At 49.7% G+C, this 22,570-nt stretch overlaps 1 protein-coding gene across 4 annotated transcripts in view; it reads left to right on the forward strand.

Moving 5' to 3' along the window:
• Positions 1 to 22,570, forward strand: part of UIMC1 (ubiquitin interaction motif containing 1) — a 32,173-nt gene that overhangs the window by 4,604 nt on the left and 4,999 nt on the right. For 3 of the 4 annotated variants that reach the window (XR_011905211.1, XM_072348319.1, XM_072348320.1), the window contains exons 3-9: positions 4,544 to 4,634; positions 8,586 to 8,710; positions 8,994 to 10,124; positions 13,351 to 13,415; positions 15,301 to 15,389; positions 16,271 to 16,350; positions 19,422 to 19,587. Coding sequence is in view for 3 of the 4 variants with exons in the window: in XM_072348319.1 (XP_072204420.1) it covers positions 4,544 to 4,634; positions 8,586 to 8,710; positions 8,994 to 10,124; positions 13,351 to 13,415; positions 15,301 to 15,389; positions 16,271 to 16,350; positions 19,422 to 19,587 (1,747 nt within the window). In the remaining variant the exon portion in view is untranslated. The remainder of the gene's footprint in view (positions 1 to 4,543; positions 4,635 to 8,585; positions 8,711 to 8,993; positions 10,125 to 13,350; positions 13,416 to 15,300; positions 15,390 to 16,270; positions 16,351 to 19,421; positions 19,588 to 22,570) is intronic. The other variant, XM_072348321.1, reaches the window with a different exon arrangement.

Genomic DNA, 22,570 nt, shown 5'->3' on the forward strand with positions numbered 1-22,570 from the left:
GCAGTCTCTTGGCAGGTATCTATGGAACAAGTCCCTAGTTCTGCTTCCAGACCAGCAGATCTTGTAGCAGCTGCACCTGGAAAGCCTCCAGCTTCTCACTTTTGATGATCTTTGGCAGCCTGCCTCTCCCAGGAATGTTTCAGTCATGCTGGATTATCGAGCTCATCCATGTTCTTTTGCCAAATTTGCTTTCTTTGCTCATGTCTGCGCTGTGGCATCTGCAGAGCTGCATCAGAAGGAATTTTTCTGGACATGAGGCTTTTTGATCTCTGTTATATATAATCCTGGATTCAGGGAGCTCTTTTTTTTCTTTAAGGGTCAGACGAATTAGGAACAGTCTCTCTGGTTTTGTGGAAACAAGAGGAGATGATCTCCTTTGTGCAGGCTGCTGCTTTGAGAGCACAGACGTGGCGAGTGAACAAAGTCATTCCTGTCTTCCCTGACAGTTCAAGTCCTGTGGAGCATCGGGTGCCAAAAGGCGGGTCGTTCACTTGAACCCAAGCACACACAGCATTCCTAGCAGCGCCCAACAGAGCTTTCTCTGAGCGTGGCGAGTGCTGCTTTGCATCATGACCCCCCAGCTGGGTTGTTGGTACCCCTGGGATTTTCTGGAGCGTGGCTGTCACCCAGCAGGAGGGGCAGGGGTGAGTGCAGAGCATAGCTGGAGGCACAGGCAGTCACTGTGCAAATCCAGTCGATGGATCTGCAGGTGCCGTAATGCTGCTGATCCGCTGTGGAACCTCGCAGGGCGCTCACGTAAAGGTGGCTTAATCCATTTCTTCTGGATAGATCCTTTGTGAGCTGTGCTTGCACTCGTAGCATTCACATGAAGTCTCACATGCTCCTTCTGCCCAATCTGCCATCCATCAGCTTTGCAGCCTTTGGGGAACGTGACAGTGCCGGCTCGTTCTGTGTGGCATTCAATGCCTGCCTCCCCTCAGGCACTGAACATCCCTCCGTCTGAGTATTCCTGTTCAAAAGATGCTCAGAGTCTGAGTAAACACCGGCATTTATTGGAGTTCTGGATCAGATGATGTTTTTGGGAGATGGAGGGAGAGCAGTGTTTAGGCGCTGGCTGGACTAGCTGGTCGCTGCAAAGCCCTCTTTTTCTTCCCTGGCTTCCTGCTGTGTGTCAGAAACCACATCTGGCAGGAGGCTGCTCGTGTCTCCTTGTTCCACGCTCCGCTTCCAGCAGGTTTGTTCTAATGAGCTGAAAGACAGAGCAGAACCAAAACAGATTCTGAACTGAAGTCAGAGACTAATAAAGTAGGGTGTGATATTAATTTCAGCAGCAGCCTTGGCTAGAACCAAATGTGGCACTTCCAATATCTAATTAGCTTTTAAAAATAAATGAGTCTGGTTTTCATCTGCGTATTTCCCATGTAGGATGCACGGCGTTTGGCCGTGCCCTATTGTTAGATGGTCCCAACTGCTACTGAGCAGCAAAATGAAGCAGACCTTTTGACTCTACGTTCTGCTTCTCCTGTAGCCTTTCCTTCCCTGAGTCAATAGAAGCTGATTTCTGTGGTTGATGATGTGGATTCAAAGGAGCAGGATGTGGGAGTCTGGCGAGTTGCTTCCATTTATGGGCTTTTAGAAGCAAGCAGAGCTGTATCTGTTTCTGCTGGTGGAGCTGGGTTCTCCTATGTATGTGCAAAAGCATCTTAAAGTGGGAATGTGATTTCCTGCTGTCTGTTGAAACCAAGCAGGTTAAAAAACAAGGGAGAAGAATAGCGGCTGCCATCTACCAAGTGTGTGGGGAGCTTTGGAAACCCATTTTTTCCTTGATCTGTGTACAGTGCTGACAGTGAAATTGCTCATAAGAGAGCGTCATAAATTAGACTGTGGAGCCTGACACGCAGGAAGAGAATTTGGATTCCTTCTAGCCATTGCACTTTAAATTGATGGCAATGGAGAGATGCTCTCCAGGCTGGCGCTGAGCAGAGGTGTGCAGCTCCTACCTCACCTCAGCTGTAACAATTAGTTTCCCCTGGAAGCTGTGTGTTGCAGATGACCTTGTAAGTAAGAGTATTGGTGGCAGTCTGGGAATATTTTAATTGATTAAGATTATTTTTGGACTAGTGATCTTATTAGAAAGGCAGTTGGTTGAGTGGCCCCCTGAGTTCCTATTATCCTTGTAGACAGATGAGCATTAAAAGGTTGGGTCAGGAGGAGCAAGCCCTGTTATCTTCCCTGCGATTCCTTGCCCCTTCTGTTCCTAGCATCCACTCCCACATTTATGCAAAGCACTCCAGGGCCTGTGGGGCTTTCTCCCAGCAGAGGTACGAACCGCCATAAATCCTAATTAAAAGGTATGTTGCATTTTCTGGTTTTAAAAATAAAGAAGATTTAAGAATTCTTGGAATTGAGATGTGTGTGTGTGTGTATATTTTGGCCCATCAGGATTAATTGGATTTGCTTCAGCGGTTCGCTGTGCTGTGGCCGTTCAGTAGAACGCCGCTGAGCAATTTAAACATCTCGCTCAGATGTACGAGGTTGGTACAACACACGTCCTGCCATCGTTTTGCTCCTGCCGCTGCTGTAAGTGCTGATGTGGCTCAGGTCCCAGCACAGAGAACAGAAGCACATACTGGGGATGCCCAAGATGTGGGCAGGCTGTGACCCCCAAAGGTCTGGAGGTGCCCGAGCCCAGCGCTGCCCTGCGGTGTGTGCTGTTAATGTGCATCTCTGCACACCAACCAGTGGCGAGTTTGGTGTGCTCGTAAATCACGTCAGTGCCCTGGAAGAGAGCTGCAGATGAGTGTCAGGTTGACCTTCCGGCAAGAGCAAGAGTGATGAGGAAAGATTGATGCCTGGAGAGGAGAGCTGGGGATTGGCAGAGCCTGCGAGGATTACATTGCCCCAGGATTTGCAGCGTGAGTTTAGCACTATCAGATGAGTGGAGGGAGAGGAGGAAGGCTTTTGATTCCCTCCTCCAGCACATGCTCCTTGCTGTGATCCCGCTTCCTGAGGGGTGAGCTGCCCACAGGGATGCCTCAGAAATGAAGAACAAAACCCAAACTTGGTTGGGGATGGGAAGGAGCCTAAATAAACGCCCTTAACGTGAGCCGGGTGTGCTGCTGTGTTACTATAAGCGGGCTCTGATGTTGGTGGGAGTGAGGAGTGAAGCAGGTATTAGGGGACATGAAAGCTGTGATGTATTAGGATTTCAGGAAACCACTTAATGGCACATCTTGCAAAACCTTACTTGGATAAATAATTCAATTTCGTCTAGATAGTAACGTTCCTGGATTGAAATCCTGCTAAAGGACTGTCAGCAAAGGCTGGTGATGAAGAGAAGAGAGGCTTGTTCAGGGGAGATGTAAAGCTGAGGCCGGGGGGGATCAATACGAGGGCTGTGTGTGTTTTAACACCCTCATTAATGATCTGTGAGAAGGAGCAAGTGGTGTATATACATTAATAAAATCTGCAGATAGAGCGAAAGCTGGAGACATCTGAACAAAACTCAGCGCTGAGGTTCAATCTAAAGGACTCCGCAGGTTACAAAACATGGGCAGAAGGAGCTGCTGACATTGGGAAATGAGCAGAGCCTCCCTTTGCGGGAAAGCACTGCCCCACTATGAAGACCCAGAGGTGACATGAGGCAGAAGTGTGGGGCAGTCTGCTGTAGGTGCCATGGACAGCAACACCCCAATGGACAGCAACACCCCAAGTGAGGCTGCAGATGGAGTAATGTGAAGCCCCTTCCTGGCCAGGCGTGGGCATCTCTGCCTAAAATGCTGTGTTTGATTCTAATCCTACCTGATTGAGAGAGACAAATTGGAAGGGGTCCAGGGCCAGCCTTCAGTGATGTATGTGCCCTCACTTAAGCTGTTAGGACAGCAACGTGCATAAATGCGTGCCAATTAAGCCTGTGACCATTCTTGTTGCAGTCAGCGTGCTTAAAGCAGCACGGGCTGGGCTTGTTCTCATGGGTGATGTTGCTGTAGGCCACTTGACTGCAGATTTCTGAAGTATTCAAGCTTCAAAAATGACACAATCGTGGCAGTTCTCAGGGTGCTGCGAGGATAGAATGGCACCAGAACTAAATACAGCTGGCTTCTGCCCTTGGGGGTCCCCAGAAATGGCTGGGATTCTGTTTTTGGCCACCAACAATGGTTTGGGCTGAGTACTGGGAGCTGGATGGCAGCAGACAGCCCTGGCTCACAGGTAGGAGGCATTCACTCACAGGAAGGTTTTCTTCATTCTGAGAGCTTGAATACCCAAGTTTTAGCGAGGCCAAACACATTCCCTCTCAAATCATAGGCAGCAGGTGCAGAGCTTGGTGGTGACTGGCACGAAGTCTATTGTCTCTCCTACTTCTCTGTTTATGTCAGTCTGTAACTCTTTTTTGCTCGTTCTGCTTATCACACTGCTTTTAATAGTTACAGAATGTGCTTGAATTATGTTTGAAATTCAAATTTCACACAAATAGCGGCTCGTTCTTGAACCAGTGTTTGTGTCAGCGTGGTGGGGGGGAGGGAGCTGGTAGTATTTCCTACATATTGGATGCGCTCACCATGTTTTTTTTTTTCCATTACAGCAGGAGTCAAAGGAAGACAGCGGATTGCAAACGAAAAGAACAAAACAGCAGCTGGATAGAGCCAAGTTTGCTGCTAAAAGAAAAATTGCACGTAGGTCTCGAATGTGGGGCTGGGGGAGGCTGACTGGGGCTGAGCAGCTTCTGCTGTTTGTGTTTGAGGTTATTTCCCTTGCAGAAAGGCTTTGAAGGGGCTTGGGGCACACAGCTCCCCTTCTTAGGGGTAGAAGCTGCCTTCTGAATGTCGCTTGCTTGCACCCCGTTGCTTCCACAATAGTTGTTCAGGATTGTTTGTACCTCACCAGGTTTTGAGATCAGCCCATCAGCAGTGCTGTATGCAGTTCTGGTCTCTGCATCTCAAGGACAAGGAGAGGACGTCCAGGGAGAAGCTGCTTGGGTCCATCATGGGATGGAGTCACGGGTTTGGGACCCCCCAGCACAGAGAGTGAATGGCTGTAGCGTGGGATCAGTCTGTATCAGGAAGCGGTGCAGAAGCTGAATGCAGAGCTGTTGTTTACCAGCTCGGGCAGCCAGGGTGCACTCAGTGGAAATAGCAGGAGAGAGGTTTAAAATGGGTGAAGGCAAGTAATGCTTCACGCAGCGTGTAGTGATCTCCTGGAACTGCTTGTCACGGGAGGTTGTAGAGAGGTCAGCATCAGCAGCTTTAATGAGGGATTAAATGCATTCATAGACAACAGGTCTATAAACAGACGCTAGAGGGAATGGGCTGGAATGTTCCTGCTAGCATCCCTCACAGAGTGGTTGTCAGTGCTGTGGGTATACAAGGAGAAGGACTGCTGTAGGCGGTCTGTGTTGCACCGTTGGTTACAGACACTGGGTGAGCCGGGCTGCTGCTCTGCCCCAGCACATGGGCACACGTTGTTGTGCTCCACAAGGCAGCCATCCAGCCTGCGTGTTCAGCTCAGACAAGTTCAATTCAGACCGCTTTAAAATGAGAGAGAGGTTGTCTGCTGCAAAGCACAGAGCAATCACTGAGCAAAATGGAGCCCGCCGGTGCTCTGCGAGCGGCAGCAGTTGGGCTCATCAGCCCTCAGAGGGCTTGTGCGAATTAAATTGTTTTTAATAGAGGCCTGAGGCCACGGCACAGAACAGCCTGGCTCTTGGTGGGAGCTGACATCCGCTGCGTGAGCCTGGCGTGGGAGAGGGGGGAGAGGGGCTGAGCTCTTTCATTCCCCTTTTCTCCTCAAGGAAGCAGCACGCATGGCTCTGTGTCACGGGGGACTTGTGCTGCCCTTATAGGTGCTGAGACTATTGATGTAGGTCTTCCTCTTTCCTTGGTGGGTGCCAATGCGGGGCACGGCTTCGGTGCAGCACGGGGATACGGTGTGCGTGCGGTGCTGGCTCGCTTCCCTCCTTTATCGCAGGCTGTAATTGGACTTTTGGTGTTTGCCTCTAGGCAAATTAAGATTCGAAATAGTAATTATTTTTTCCCGGGGTCTTTAAGTGAATCCTTTGAGGTGCGAGGCGAATCGGTCTTTTGTAACCATTTGGTGCTTCTGGGTAAAGAAAACACTTTCTCCTTCAAACTGGAAAATTGCAGATATTTGCAGGCTCCGGTTATGAAGCGTGTCCTCCCATCTTCGCTTTGTTGTGGTTTTATTCCTTGTAACCTAAAGCCATAACTAAAATCTATCTGTGACGTTTCATCCCGGCGGGATAAATGGGAGTACAGAGATGTGAAGGAGGCTCCCTCTCCTTTGCCGGGTGTAGTGGGTGCTTTCAAGCAGGCCTCCATGCTTGTGCTGTGATTGCACTTTGGGTGTGTGGAAACACCCAGATCCTGCCTTTCCATTATTTTTGAGTAAATCTCTTATTAGTAAGTGTTAGAGCTACAACTAGCGGGGTTTTGCATCTCATTCACTTTGCAAATGTCAAAATGGAACATAAATCGCTTAGCAAATTGCCGTATTAGCATTTAAAAAGGCTCTGAAATGCTTTAATTTGTTTAGGGCTGCCACGTCTTAAAAACAGCCTCCCCCTGACCCTCCCTCCCTAGGACAGCATCCAGTGGCCTCCAGCAGCCTCCAATGGCCTCCAGCAGCCTCTGGGAACCAGAGTGAGCTCCAGGCTCCTGCTGCTCACTCCCAAAGCAATACTTGCACGTGCCGGGCAGTGACCACAGCACTCTGAATCTCTGGTCTGCCACCACGATGACCCCAGTAATCCACCTCCAGTTGGTAGAACACGGAGATGCCGGGCTGTGACATGCAGACCTGCCCCAAGCTTCGGGACGAGGAGCACGTTGGCTCTCTGGCAGCCTTTCTGTTGCCACCAACACGCCAGGTGGAATTCAACTCGAGCATTCCCCGTCCCCAGAGCACCTACTCCATTGGAACGAGAACCAAGTGCGTTTTGTTTGTCGCTGGTTTCTGTGCCAGAGGCAGCATTTGTCTGGCACGTTCCCTGTCCCCAGAGGGGAAATTGCTGTGCCAGGGAGGGAGAGGAAAACAAAATGTACAGTAGTAACTCGCCAAAAAATGTTTCTTTACACTGAGCTTCATGGCTGTTGATAGCCCGAACGGGAGAACACTTAGGCCCCCGTTTTAATTTAAGCACGTGGGAAGTCTCGTGTTGTGGGAACGATCACATGCACCCGTTCCCTTCCGCACAGCAAAACGAGCGGGGTCTGGCCTAATTGCCATGATGGTTTGGGCAGGGAAGCAAGTCACGTACCCGCTGAATGCTTGGGAGGTGTTGGTATTGTGAAATGCTGCTGTGGGGACAGGAGCCTGCTCCTACCCTGGGCTGTTGTGTGTCTGCCATTAAAGCGAGCGTGTTTTTCCCTGGTCCCTGCTGGCTGGAACACTGCAGAGTGACTTTGTCCAAGGACAAAAGATCCCCACGAGCCCCGTGTGTGCTGTTGTCTGCCTTCGCCTCAACCGCTGCCTTAATTCTTCAAGAAATTATTAAAGAGAAATTACGCATCCAAACCGAAGTGCTGATTTAGTGGGACACGTGAGGAGATGTAACGGCTGGGAATCAGAGCAGCCAACACATGCTGCAAGGTGCATGGCTTAGAGCTCTCGGGGCCCATCGGAGGGGAAGGCTCTGTTTGTGTGTGAGATGGCTGCGCAGGATTCCGCCCGAAGGAGGAAGCGGGTTTTGAAGGAGATCTGTCAGTCTGTTGTGAGTGTGAAGACGCATTTGTCAGCTCCTGAGAGTGCTGTTGAGTTGTTTTCCACGCTGCGCTCTGTTCTGCAGGCATCGTATATTTTGAGCGCAGTGGAAGCGTTGGGTTGAATCTAAGTAAATAAGTGTTTTCCAAAGTCAGTCGCTGCGTTGTTTCGAAATAGCCGGTCTCAGCTTCTTGGTTTGCCTTGAATGAGGAATATTTGGGGAAGAAATTTTCTGCTGGGATAGCGGTTTGCGGCTGTAGGAAACCTGTTTCCCATGCATGACTGACTCAGTGATGCAGTGGAGTAATGATGTGAGCAGAAGGGGGATGTATGCATGTAAAAGATCCTTCGTAATACCACCGAGCAAGTAACATTATCCTCCATGGAGCTTTCCACCTGCAGCTCGGGGTGAGCAGCGTGCAGCTCTTTTGCTCTTGGTTAGGTCCCCTGTGGTACTGCAGACATCTTTGTGTCAGAAGGCAGCGAGACATGCTATTTGGCTGGAAGTAAAGTGCATTAGGGAGGATGTGCTCTTTATCCTGCCTTACCCCTGACTCTATCCTGTATAAAACGAGCACGGTTTGGCAATCTTTATCCTCCGTCCTTTCACATGTATTCTGTAGCTCTAGGTTATGTTGTTTGGTGAAGGCAGTAAGACATTCCCTTAATACACCCAAGGAGTCAGAGTTCAGATTGCTGTAGGAACCCTAACTGGGGTTCCTGACGTATGTTATTTGTTTAGTGTTGCTGATGCCTTTCCAGGAAAGCTGAGGTTCAGCTGCTTTGCTCTGCATTCCTCCTGGAGAGGTGGGACTCTGCAGACATCTCTCAGGATGCTGGATAAACGCAGGGTGTTTGCATACACCTACAGCTGTGACATGACTTTATCCTTTTTTTTCCTACTGTAGAGATGACTGAAGAGGAACAGTTTGCACTGGCCCTGAAAATGAGTGAGCAAGAAGCCAGACAAGTGAACTGTCAGGAAGAGGAGGAAGAGGAACTCTTGAGGAAGGCCATTGCTGAGAGCCTAAGTGTAAGTGTGCTTCTGTGAAGAGGCTTACTAGGGTTCTTCAGCAGTGTCGCTTTCTGTGCGTGCTTTGCCACGCTGCACAAAAGAAGACTTTACTGGATGCCTTGCGGTTTTCAGCAGGAGCTGGAAGCAGAGCAGTCACAGTGTAGATGTTCTGTGCCGTTCCCAGTGAGTGGCACGTGAAGTCTGTTTTGGGGTTTTGACCTTGGGATGCAGCACACAGGTTTCTGTAGTCTATTCTTGCTATGCCCTGCACCTCTCAGAAAATCAACCTCTTGTCTTTCAGAGCTGTCAGCCCTTGGGTTCCTCTGATACAACCCCGCAGTTGTCTGTGGATGTGCTGGACACACAAAGCCAAAGCCACCCCGCTGAGCAAGAGGGCTGTGGGATCCGGGGAGGATCCCCTTGCTCCGAGGGCAGCTCCCACTCACAGAGCACCAGCACTGATGGGAGTGGACAGATGGATGTTGCCCGGAGCCCCCTGGTAGTGTTGAGGAGGTTAAGCCAGGAAGTCGTTGAAAGCTCACTAGTATCCAGCATAATCGTGTCTCCGGGGAAGAGCCAGCCTTTGACAAGGTCAAGCGGAAAGTCTTCCTCGCCACCTAAGAGTGATTCTAGTAACATGTTACCCAGCACCCTGACAGAGGACTTCATCTCTTTGAGTCCCACCTTTGGCAGGGTTTCATCAGGTTCCTGGCGGCTGACACCTCGGAGACTGTTCACAAGCCCCAATTCCAGAGCAGCAGACCACAAACCAAAAGAGCAGCCCCTGCCCTGCTCTGGCCATTCTGCGGGAGAAGCCAGTGCTGGGAGCTCAGCCCAGCTCCTGAAGAGCTGGAACACAGAGCAGGGTGGCAGCCGCAGGATGAGCGGTGCTGGGGCAGGCACCAAGCACACCCCACAGTCCAGGCGTGCTGCCACTGTCTGTGTTACCACAGAGCAAGCAGAGCAGAATGAGGTGTCCAGCTCTTCTCCCGAGCTTTGCATGCTGGATGTGGAGGAGGAGAAGCACGAGGAGGAGGCAAGAGACACAGTGCACTATTACTGGGGCATCCCGTTCTGCCCCAAGGGGGTGGACCCCAACCAGTACACCAGTGTCATCTTGTGTCAGCTGGAGGTTTACCAGAAAAGCTTGAAGCAGGCTCAGAGGCAGCTATTACATAAGAAGGAGTTTGGTAACCCAATTGTGCCCAGTTCTTCCTTAAGCCAAAATGAGCTCGGGAAAGGAGAGCAGATAAGCAGAGAGAATGGGGTTGCGGATGACACAGAAGATGGAGATCCAGGCACTCAGAAGGAGTGTGAGAACATCACCTGGCTCCTCCCTTCAAAGAAGAGGGAGGCAGAAAGTCCAGGGTACAGTGTGGAAGAAGAGAAGAACTCTACTTCTGATGATGAGCCAACCACGAGCTACTGCCAGGTAAGAGCTCTGCTAAGCAGCCGTTGAGCAACCATGTCTTCCCTCCATTTTAGGGTTCAGTCCCTTCTGCAAAGCAGGCACTGCTGATAAGTGCTCCTTGTACGTTTAGAGGCTTCCTCCCTAACCACGCTGCTCACTGTGAGAGAGAGAGGAGAAGGCTGCAGGCTGATTGGCAGCACGCAGTGGTCGGGCCATCATGCAGCCTGGCAGCTGTCCATCGCTGCACCACTGAGATAAAGACTTCCAGCTGACACTTCCCTCTCCAAGGGGTGTAGCCTGGCAGGGCGTCAGTATATCAAGTGCAGAGATGGCATGTGCCGCTGGCAGCTCCAGTAAACCAGTTAGGAACCTGCGGGGTGCCGTATGGAGAGCCCTACCTTTTCCTTTGTGGCTTTTGTCCTTGCAGTGCAGCCTTCCCTCTTCCATCCACGTTCCCATTTGGATTCATTTGCCTTCACCCTGCAGGTGCTCTTTCCCCTCGTGGTCCTGCAGCTGGCTGCAGCTGGGGGATGGTGGCTGTGCCGTGCTGCACGTGTGTGCTGCCTGCCCAGGGTGCTGTGTCACAGCAGCACTGCTGGCTGTCCTTGGAACCGTGGCCGGGCACCTTCTCCCCACGCCTGCTTGTTGGGGCTGCTAGACGCTAGGTGTCAGCCTCTGTCTCCATCAGGGCTCTCGTTGGAGCGGAAGGCAGCTTTCTGTCACTGCTAAGTTTAAACAGATTGCAAGTCAGATGAAGTATTTATTACTGCTGTATTTTAGGTTTGTGTCAGCCTTTTCCAACCCTCATTTTTCATAATGACTTCACTCCCAGATCATTGTATAACTTTATCTTCTCTACGACTGAAGCCTCGACTCTGTTGTTCCTGTTTTCAAGTGTATTTGATCATTTACCCCGGTGTTAGAAAGATACTTAACTTGTTTTGTGATATTTATATTCTGTCTTGTAATATTGAGCACTTAAGAAAAACGTCATGTCTGCATTTTCTGGTTGCAGAAAAAGTGCAGAGCAGTCTGTGCTGAAAAGTGACTTTCCATGACAGTGCTTTGGCTGAGGCTTAGCAGATATGGATTGAAGCAAGCCTTAGAGGTGACCTGCAGAGGGAAGAAGCCGACTTGTGCCCTCCTCCATATTCTTTCAGATAGATACAAAAGCCCTTAAGATGAACTGCTTTTTTTTTTCATCCACGCCTTTTCCTTTTGCTCTGGAAGGTCGGGGTGGCTGCAGATCAGTGCATGTGTGCACCTCAGGAAGCAGCAGCATCTGGGTGGGGGGGAAGGCATGAACTTTGAATCACCGGTGTAAACTGTGGGGTATTGTTTTTTGTTTTGTTACGATGCGTTTCGTGCTAATGTCTAATTAATTCTTAGGGAGAAAAAGAGGTTTTAGTGGTGTTGAGTGGGAACTCGTAATCTACTCATCCTGACCACGAGAGCTCTCTCAGGGAGCTCTCAGTGTATGCAGATTTGGTCTTCCTGATATTTTAAGGTGAAACACCAAGAGGAGGAGCGAGCTTTGAAATAGCAGCCCCAGCCCCAAAATTCCCAGCCTTTCATTTACTTGAGAGAAAATAATTTCTAAATACCCTTTCATCTGCCTTAGCACTCTGAGCCCGAGAGGCTGCTCCCTTCTCCCTTTGCCTCTCTGCCCAGTCACATGCTGAGGCCAGTGTAGGTGATTTACTTGCAAGATCGATATGTTTGATGTTTGCTTGTGCCTCGCCTCCATTTTTTTTTCCTCTATCAAACCCAATTCCACCGGCAGTGACAAAGCAGGGACACAGGGCAGCACTGACCCCTGCTGCAAGTGATGCCAGGGACCCTCCAATGCCACAGGGGGTTGCTTTGCTACAGGGACAGCGGGAGGTTTTGGGGTGTGCAGGAGCTGGAGGCATCCCTGGGGGCTCACAGATGTCCTTGGCAAGCCCCATGCCTCGTACCGGAGCAATGAGGGTGCAGAGGAGCTGCAGTGAGCACCTGGCACCGAACCACCTCTGCACAGCATGGGTCATTGCTGGGAGGTCCCATCAATGGGAAGCCGCCCTACCACACCTCCAAGCACACGTTCCTTCATAGCTTTTCAGATCAGGTCAGGGACCTCTTGGTCTTTTGACAGATTCAGAGGAAAATGACCCAGTTCTGTAGAGTTAGAATCTGGTGACCTGAATTAGTGCTATACCTTAAACATACCGACCACGCAAAACAGCCGCATGACGCAGCGTTGTGATCAAGGCAGAGGCATTTGTAAGATATCTGCAGTTCAGCGGATAAATAAATAAAAATAAAGGAGGAGCTGCTGGTATTTTATGTTAATGATGAGTTAGGCTGTGAAGAAATAAGAGCAATGTAGATAAAACAGAGGGAGATCTGGCAAGAGAATCTGTTTTGGGACTGGTGGTGATGGAAGTTGAAATCTATGGCAGTAATCAGACTCTGAGAGGAAGGGGGAGAAAAATCCTTTGGATTTCTTTGAGAAATGGCTTGAGAAATCACAGGCCTGACAGCATGGGCTGCTAATAAAGCGTTGTAATTCCATCTGATTAGAGAATGGCAAGTGTAATATGCACACTGAAGGAGAAGAAAGGGATCTGGGTAATGACTGGCGTGCTAGCCTGACCTCAGCAGTGCACAAGGCTTTTGAACAAATTTTAAAGGAAAGAATAAGTGGAGTCATAGAGGTAAATGAAAAATGGGATGAAATGCGCGTGGCTTTACAGGCTGTTGATTGTGCAGGTTAATCTGTTCCCTCTCTTTGATAGGACAGCTGATTTCCAAGCCAAGAAAAATGCAGCAGATCTTATCTACACGAATTTCAGGAAAGTACTTCTGGTGGTCAAACATCGGCTGTTTGTGTTGATCAGGTCACCCAAACTCAGGCAAATAAATATAAAGCTGGAGCAGGTGAGGGCTGCTGGAGGACAATAAACCCTGGAGGTGCAGAAGAGCTGTGATTGCTGCCAACTTCAGACACGGGGAGCAGGCAGGGGCTGGGAGGTGATGGACAAGGTTGGCTTGGGAATGGATGGACACAGGCTGTCCAGAGCACATCTGCTACACATCATTGCAGAGCGAAGGGAGGAACTGAGTCAAAAGCTGGCTAGTTCAGGATGGATACTTACCATTTCTGGAAGAAAACCCATGCCGTGGACAGAACTTGGTGACCCAGCAGAGCCTGTCTGGCCCCATTAGCTGTGTGCATTGCTTTATATATCAGAATTCTCCTTTTCAGGCCTCCCAGGTGCTGTCCACAGAGGGTGTGCGTGGAGATGGGGAGACCATGCAAACTGCACAGAGGTGAGGAGGGGTAATTCAACACATGGGGTTTGTGGGCTGGCTCTGTAGATGTGGATTCATCCTTTCTTCTGGAGCAATTAGAAGTATGGGCTCTCTGAAGCCAGCCTGGCAGCTGCAGACCTTGCTGAAAGGGCTCTACAGCTGCTGCTCTTACATCCCTGCAACTACATGGCTCTGGAGCACTGTGGGAGAGAGGAGGGGCGCAGCTGGGGAGAAGGGATCACTTACTGTTGTTACTGTATAAAATGTGCAAGTGCATCCTTGTACAAGCGAGATCTTACTGTACAAGTAAGAGGACTTGATCCTTACCCTCTGCAGCTAATTCGACATGGTACAGTAAAGCTGGAGAGACGGGTAGATGAGCTAAAGGTGAGTTAGAGCAGTGCAGTCACGTGGGCTGTCTGAAGGCACATATGCAGCACGGTGAATGGTTTACTGGATTTCTGTGTGTATTTTTATATTCTTGCTGTACTGCTGATGAGGAAAGCGGGGAGGAGGAAGCCAGACGGCACTGCCTATCAGCCAAAGATAGAGTGCAGTGCTCCAGAAAAACCACTTCAGCAGATGACAGGTGTGGGACAAGTCAACATGACTTCCCTCACATTTAAGTCTAGTCGTCCTTTTTTTTCCCCCTTCCTTCTTGTGGGATGCAGCTCTGCGGCGAGGGCTGTGAGAGAGGAAAGCGAATGGGAGAGGATGCAAGGAGTAATTTGCAAGAGAGAGCAGAGAGTCTCATGGTTCTTTTATTTGCTGGGTTGTGTAATTTCAACCCATTCTGGGACAGAACGGTCAGCTCTCCTTAGATCTGACAGTACTGGCCCAAATAGCTGGTATCGATCTGAAGAGTAGGAAACCCTGTGCTTCCTGTAGGCCACTCGGCCTGATAGTTCTATGCTGTGTGCAGAGCACGGTAGATTGGGATTTTAATAAATGATTATAGGCTTTGTTACTGGGAGATAGTTGGTGTAGCAAGAAATGTGGTTTGACTTCAAATTGATTAGCCCATTTCATAAATGTCATAGCAAGTTGTGTTGTGTGAGTCCTTTTGAAGTGAGCCCTGATGTTAGACACAGAGTAAAACACGCTCAGCCTGGATTCATAACAAATGCTCTGAGATGCTTTATTTAGAGAGAAAAGCCACTTGTGATTTCCTATCAGAATTTTGTTATTTATCATAAATCAGCGGTGGCTGTTCTCTCCTCTCTGAGGCCTGTGGTTGAGCTTAATAAATCTTCTGTTTGTCAGGATGGGGATTCATGTTTTTAAAGTGTGCTCTTGCATACTTGATCAGACTAATCAGGAAGCCATACAAAACGCCGAGAGTGTCAGCATGGGTGCCAGACTCGCTCAGCAATGCCTGCCTGCTCCAGCAAGACATTGTGTTGTGCTGGTGGGAAAACAACAGCGGAGAAGGTTAAAGGGAGAGGGACAGCATGCTGCGGGGAGCTGCCGTGCCATGCTGGTGCAGCTTTGCCGCAGGAAAGCCCAGTGTTGTGCTGCATCTGTGTGCCTTTCCCCATAAGGATTCCCTTCTTCAGAGGGCAGATAGCACAGTGCTAATACCTGCACAACTCCCAGAGCTAAGAGCAGAAAGACTCAGGTAGGTCCCACAGCTGTGAGCAGGTCTGCTCGCTCCCCCCACGTGTGGTGTTAATCCCTCATGTCTTCTAATCAAGGACCTCTCTAAGCCAAAAGAGTTCTTCTAGTGGTTTCTGTTTAGAACAGCATTTCATACCAATATTCTTCTCTGCTATCCTGATCGTTTCTGGCTATCAAATAATGACCACCTGGAAATGACAGAGCTGTCTGAGCTGTGCAAGGCAGGCAGGTGTGTGCTGTCACACTGATGGATTGGAGATCTATATTACATTTATGTTTTGAACAGTGTCTGCACATTGACCCCACTTGGCAGTAAGAGGAGCCCAGACATTGCCAGACAGAACTCTGCAGAAGAAGAGATCTCCGTTTGCCCAGGTAAAAGACACCTGGGAATGTTCTGAGTTTTGAACTGAAAATTATACACTTCTGAAATTCAGAGGGAAGGGGAGAACTTTCAAGTTGTTCAAATCAAACCAAATTTCCTTTCCAGCAGTGTTTATCCAGGCTGGAATTATCCAGGTAAGTGTGGATGATCTCTCTGATTTTAGACCCTTTTCCACTAAGGCAGCATCCCAGTTCTGTGCACAGGGGCAGCTAGGTGCTGGCTACTGGAGAGGCACCAGCACACCCATCAGCATGGAGGGACCGTTCCCAAGTGCCAGGTGTGCTCTCTGCAGTGCTATCAATAAAGTGTCACGTTTTTCACTGTCAATATATGTAAAGCATGACAGCTGAAATAATTTTTGTCACAAATTAATTAAACCCGTTTGGCGCCGACGCTTTTTTTTCCTTCCTTGAGCTCTCCTATCATGTTTGACATTTTCCAGTTCAGAGTTTTAGGGGAAGGAGCTCACCGAGAGCCTGCTCCTGTTGATGAGCAGCAGTGGGGAGGTCACAGCTTGGAGGCATGTTTTGTTGCTAAGGAAAACATGGAGGTCTGAAGACCGTAGGATGGGAGCTCTGTTTGCCTTGCTTCTCAGATAGAGCAGTGTACTGTTCTTGCGTTGTCTCCATTCCAGCAAGCATCCCACGTGTCTAGTCTCACTCCCCATGAAGCTGCAAAGCTGCAGTGGCTTTGTCCTCACACCACTGTGCTGTGACTCTTAACCCCTCATCCAACGGTGTTGTTGCACGTTGTCTGGTAACATTTGTGAGAAGTCTAAAAAATGTTTTGAAGCCGTGAAATGCCTCACAACAACAAATGAGAAGGTTTGGGGGCTGCAAACCTGTGCTGACATGGGGTTGTCTTTCTGCAGAGACCCAGCCGAGTCCGTCGGAAAGCAGTGAGCCAGAAAGAGAAGAGCTTTCCTCGGTCAGCAAAGATGCACCCATGCAGGTAAAGAGCCTGGAGCTGGGGAAGTGTCCTGTTTCCAATGCTGCTCTCTTCAGCTGGGTGCATGGGCTTGGGTGGCATCCTTGTAAACACTTCCCACTTCCTCTGCTGCTTCATAGTTCCAATTCCTTTGGCTAGGGCTGCGTGCAGCTGCATCTGGAGCCTTTCAGCCTTGTAGCTGGAGAGTTGTTATAAATTCCAGTTTGTTCTTGTATGCTGCACAGACTGCTGTGCTGAAGGACATTGTCACTGGGAACAGTAGCACTGTTGCTGTGAGGCTCAGGATTGTACAGGGACCCCAAAAGCTGTGAGAGGGGTCCCAGTAAATCTCAGCCACACATATTATGACACATTTTGCCCTGTTACTGTCCTCCGTATGACATTGTTGTCTACAGACTCTCTCCAAGAGGTTGGGATAAAGACAACAAGGAGGTGTTGAGAGCTGCTGGTGGTTTACAGTCCAATGAGAATGAGCTGAGCCCCAGAATCCTGATTTGTATGCAGTGATAGCTCCCAGCAGCAGTAAGCCAGAGGCAGGGCCATTCTCTTACCTCCCAATCCAGATGTGCGCTGTTGTGTGGCTGCTTTCCCTGTGTTGTCACACCTGTGCAGCAATTGCCTTGCAGCTGTCACTGTAGCGACATCTGACTTCAGTTCCTGCTTCTGATAAAACTCCGTTTGTCTATTAATTTAGAGAGCGATATCAAAGGGGTTGCCAAGTACTCCTCTGGCAGGGTACATGAATACAGAATCATACAGCTCTTGACAAGAGGATTCATTTGTGGAAAGCTCACTCTGGAAGCCTGCAGCTTGTACAGTGCATCTGCAGCTCCCTTGTCTCATTGTCACAGGCCTCTTAATAAACCAGGTTCTGCTCTCGTGTGCCTTTCATTCTGCAGGTATCTCGGAGCACCGCTCAGTCAATTAGAGACTGCAGCGGTCCTGTGCACGGCCCTGGATCCTCAGCCCCAAGGGCACAGTCATGACCCATTTGGCTGTGGCAGGGCACTGACCTATCCCTGCTGCTTTGCAGAGAGTGCCCCTGGGTCTTACACCTTCACCTGGACAGCTGCTGGGCACGAGGCGAGCAGCACGGCGCTTCCCAGGGCTTGTCACAGCGTGGTCATTGGCAGCGGGTACCAGCCGTGAGCCTGCAGCCTTGCAGGGAAGCAGCCATCACATGGATCAGCAGTTAGCGTGAAGCAAGCATGGACCGTGGGGACAGAGCTCTTCCTCACGGCTGCTGAGCCAGGGCACGGGAACCTTGTTCCTGAGCTCAGCTTCCAGCATCTCTCTTGGCTGGTTGCTGCCTGCTGGCTGCAAGCACTGTATCCTGTGGGCAATTTTCTCTGCTAAAGAGGAGAGGCAGCAGTCTGTGCCTCCGACAGGGCTCTGCACTCAAGGTTTTCCTGGCTGTCACCACAAGGTTTTGTACGTGTGGATTTGGGACTCTGGTGTGTCTTGTGTTACAGAACGTTGCATTTCCATTTAAAATTAGTGATTTATCACCGAACGTAGGTGGGCAGGGTGTGTGGAACCAGTGATCTCCTCAGACTGATTTAAAAATGGCAGCTAGCAGGAGCAGCGCCTGCTGCTTTTCCCATCCCTTTTTTTTTTCTGCTGCGTTGTCAGACCAGAATAACGCAGGTTTGATCTGATCATTCATAGTTGACACATCCTGCTTTTTATGACTCCTCTTTGTAACGCGCCGCGGTGAGGACTTCACAGGATGTAGTGACACTGAGAAGTGAGAGCAGGCTACAAACGCTAATGCTGTGAGTGATGCGCTGCAACAGCTTGCGTTGGCTGGAGGGACTCTGGTGGCAACTCCTCCGTAGAAATCTGGTGCTGAGTCTCCCTGGAAATGAGCGCAGGGTTTTTGGGGTCAGTCCCAAAGCCTGTCAGACAGCGCTGGGGAGAAATGAGTTTTCTGACTCGATTCTTTGCATAAGGCCCCGTCGTGCAATTTCTTGCATCGTTCCTTTGAGTCAACAAAGCCCTCTCCTTTCCTTTGGGACAGAAAAAGGAGGATGGATGCTCAGGATCAGACCTTTGTTTGGCAAAGCAGTGTTACATGTGACAACGTGCTCCAGCAGCACTGAGCGTCTTGGCTGGCCCTGGTTACTGCTTCCCTGAAATTACACCATTGAAGGGATGCAGGCAGCAGTTTTACTGCACAGTGGCTGCATGTCACTGCTTAGCCTCAAGAACAATGAGCTCTCCTTTATTATTTCCCTTCAGGTTTCTTCTACATGGTTAATACTGAAATATTTATTTTAATGGGGGGGAAAAAATGGCTCCTTCTTAAATAGGAAGAGATATTGTAGCAAGCCTGACTAGGCAGAGATCTAATTGTGAGTGATATGGCAGCAGTCTGCTGTGTCTTGGAAACATGCACAGCGTAGGGAGCAGTCTGTGTCTCTGTGGGTGTGCAGCAGAGCACCTTTGCAGCTGTGTAACCAATGCAAAAAGGCAGTGCTGGTAAGTGAGAGTGGCACCCTGTGAACAGACACGAGCGGTGACATTTAGCCCTGGCAATGTTGTGTGACACGGGTTGCCTCTCTCTGGGCAGTGTCCTCTGGACAAGGAGGAGGAGCAGCCCAGGATCTGAGACCCCGCAGCCTCCTTTCATCCCAGAGGAGTGTTCCCAGACAGCGCAGCCCCTGTAGTGTGGATCATGTCCAGGAACTGATGAGCGCAAGTCAGGTGTTGAACTCCCGCTTTGCCCCATGAATTTCCCATCAGTTTCGCTTCTGAGCTTTCCTGATTAATGGAAGCCTTGCCATTTTTCAGCAGTAGTGTAGGTGATGTTTGCCTTAAGTGGTGCTCATGGCTGTGCAGGGAGGTGTCACCGTGATTCAGCAGGACACACTGCCTTTGGAAGAAGAATGAGGTATTAGAGCCCTGCAGTTTACTCAGGCGGTGGTCTTATTTCTGACCTGTATACGAAGAAGAGAAAATAAAACTTTCCAAGAAACAATGAGTTTATGGGAAGGTGAGCAGCTCCAGCTCTGCGGGTACCAAGAGCCAAAAAAGGAGAAACACAGCTGACTCTTTTCCCTCTGTTTCTGCAGGCTGGTGCGGATGGCGGTGCTGACAGGACTCTGTCTGAGGGCAACCACACGGCTGACCACGTTCCATGCCCACTGTGTGACCGAGTGTTCCCGGCTGTGGAGATCGAGCTGCATGCCATGTACTGCAACGGCATCGTGGGAGAGGGCGCTGCTACGGACAGCCCAGGTCTGCCATGCGCTCTGTCTGTGCATCTGCTCTCTGTGCTGGTCCCCCTTTTCCTGCTGCTTGCAGCTGGGTGCTGGAGTCCTGTTCCTCTCAGGGTATTAGTGTGTGATGTGGCAAGTTAGGTTTGTCTGCCCTGCCTTGGTCCATCTCCTGGCTGGTCTGGAGAATGTTAGTGGAGACTCTGGTAGTTTCTAGAGCCTCCCTCACAGAGATCTCTCTGATCTCTTTCATAACTGACCACGTTGATATAAGCTGATTATTGCACGAGTATTTAGCCCTGGCTACTTCACACGGTACTCCCAAGACACATCAATTTCGTATTTTGAGAGGACCTGCAGAGAATTTGCCAGTGGTAGAAAATGGCACCTCCAGAGCCATTTGGGTGAGCATCCTTCAGGGCTCTCAAGAAATGAGAATGTTCTGTAATGCTCCAAGTCCAATCTCTGCTGTGCAATGAGTCTGACATTTGCGTGTGCAAAAATGGCTTGTTCAGCAGGAAGGCACTGCAGAAAAGTTTTCCTCTAGTTCCTCCAAAATTGCAAAATGATAGCTATTGATTTGGGAGCTCAGTTTTTCCTCCTTCATGTGAAGAGTGAGGCAGAGAAGTGTGGTCAGAATGCCCATATTAAATCCTCTTGGCAGCCTTCTCTGTGTCAGGTTTCCACAGCCAACCTTTGTAGAGCTTAACTGAACAAATACACCGGTTGGTTATCAATGTATTCAATAAGTTATGTTTTAGCAGCTGCTTGAAATGTAAAGTCTGTGTTAGCACAGTGTCAGGTAATATCAAAGTGGTAGCTTGTAATAAGATTAACTTTTCAGGTTGTGAATATATAATTTTCAGTTACATGCTGGGTTATTAAATACAGCCTAAATCTGTGATGTTTGAGCAATTTGAGCAAATCAGAGCTGATACAAGAACTGTAACATGTACATTCCTCGAGCAGGAAGAAGTTCCACGCTGCAATCTTAATGCAGAGTTGATGTAGTTGTAAAATACGTGGTCCCTGTTATACAGAATCACTGGGGATGTGACATGGGTCCTTTTAAGATAACACGAGCCAGAGTAGCAGCTGATACTGTGCGTGCTGAATCCTGGTGGGGAGTTCTCTCCGCAGGCACAAACCAGCTCCTAAAGCAAAGGGGCAAATTGTGGATTGTCACAGTTTCTCTCCCTTCCTGATAAAGGTCTTATCTGCACTACAAAACGGAGCAGAGTTTTCAGTACGCCTTTCAGCAGGAGCATCTTTGGCCCCGTGGTAAGCTGGTCCCAAGCGTGCCTGGATTGTGAGCGTATCCATTGATCCTGGGAATCCTGGCTGTGATCAGGAGAAGGCTTAGAACTTTTTGCCTGTGCAGAGGAATTTGTTTGTTCCTTTGGTGTTGGCTTTCAGCAGGGCAGAGTTCAAGGCTGGCCTTTCCACTCCACCTCCAGACTGGGCTCCCTAGGGATGCTTGTAAGGGTGGCTATTTTGAAATTGCTCTGCCTCTATTCTGCCTTGTTCAGAACAATTCCCCTAGAAAGAAAACTAGCCTCAAATAATGGACATCTTGGTCTACAATAATGGCTCTAAGCCGAGCAGTGGTTCTGGGGCAAAATCACAGGAATTTGGGTTTTCCATTGCCAGCTATTCTAATATTTTCGCTGTACAGACCAAACTTTACTGTCCATAATGCCTGTGTTGTTCGGGCCAAGGCTCTTCATGTGGTTCCCTGTCTCTGAGATGTGCACTTGAGCCTGGAGGAGAAAGCAACACTGAAGAGAGGTACGATGATGCCTTTGGCTTGTAGGGCACCTCACTGCAGTTCCCAGTGACAGGGACAGGCATCCCACAGAAAGGTTCCATTTGATGGACTGATAAGCAGGATTTGGGATGAACCCATAGGGGTTTAGCTCAGTAGAGGTGAGACAGTAGCTTGATGCATCTGCGCAGGGACAAAAGGACTCTGCTTCCAGAGCTGTCATGTTGTCACCTTTTGCTAGCATAACATTCACTGGTAAAGGTAATGCATGGGGGGGGGGAGAAAATCATTCAAGTGTTTTCTATAAGGAGGCCAGCTCAGGCTGCTGGTATTTAAGGACAGGCTTTCCAATGAGGTAGCTGGGCAAGGGGGACTTACAGATGTCCGTGGTTGCCCTGGCTGGGTGCCCGGACCACCACACACCTGAGCAGTACGAAAATCTCATCAAGAGTTTCCATTTTCCTGTGGTCAAAAAAGGAAGGGTCTGCTGTTACTTCAGCTGTGGCATTAGGCTGAGGAAGGCTCACGTCTCAAGTTTCCAGCTCAGTGGCTGCTGCTAATTCCGAGTGGATGAGTGAAGCGGTGGAAGTGTTGTGCCAGCTCCTTCCTCCTTCCTGCAGCCAGCTGAAGGGCTTACATGTGTGAGAGGATCTCTGTGGAGCTGCTGATCCGTTGCCTGCTGCTGCCCTCCATGAAGTTACTGGTTTCCCTCTGGATGTGAGCCTTGGCTGGTACTGAGCGCATCAAACACACTGTTCCCATCGCCCTCCACTGATGCACTCCCACCTTCCCAGTTCCCACATGAGCCTGGAAAAGTGAGGATTTGGTATATTCCTTTTTCCCCAAGCTCCAGTACAACCTGGTGCAGCTGTCAATCTTCAGAGCAACAGCAGCAGTACTGGTGCTGTTCAAAATCTCATGGCATCAATAAAGTGGCACCGATACAAAGAGCAATGGAATGGATGCAGAGAAAAGCTTCACCACTTCTTAAGAAAAGATGCCTGCAAGCCTGCCATTGCTGGGTCCTGCACACAAAGCAGTGTGGCTGGTAGGGAGAGCAGGGGAAGGGGGCTGGTGTGTGCTGTCAAGGTTGTCCTCACCAGCGCTCCCAAGGATGCAAACATGGGGGGCTGGCCCTGCTGTGCCTCCAGAGCCGCTGGCACTGCTGTCCCCATTCTATCCCCACACTTCTGCTGTCAGCATCGCAGCTGGGGGTCCTCCCCAGGCATCTGCAGGCTGA

The sequence above is a fragment of the Excalfactoria chinensis genome, chromosome 13 (genome assembly GCF_039878825.1).
Source record: "Excalfactoria chinensis isolate bCotChi1 chromosome 13, bCotChi1.hap2, whole genome shotgun sequence".
Lineage (NCBI taxonomy): Eukaryota > Metazoa > Chordata > Aves > Galliformes > Phasianidae > Excalfactoria > Excalfactoria chinensis.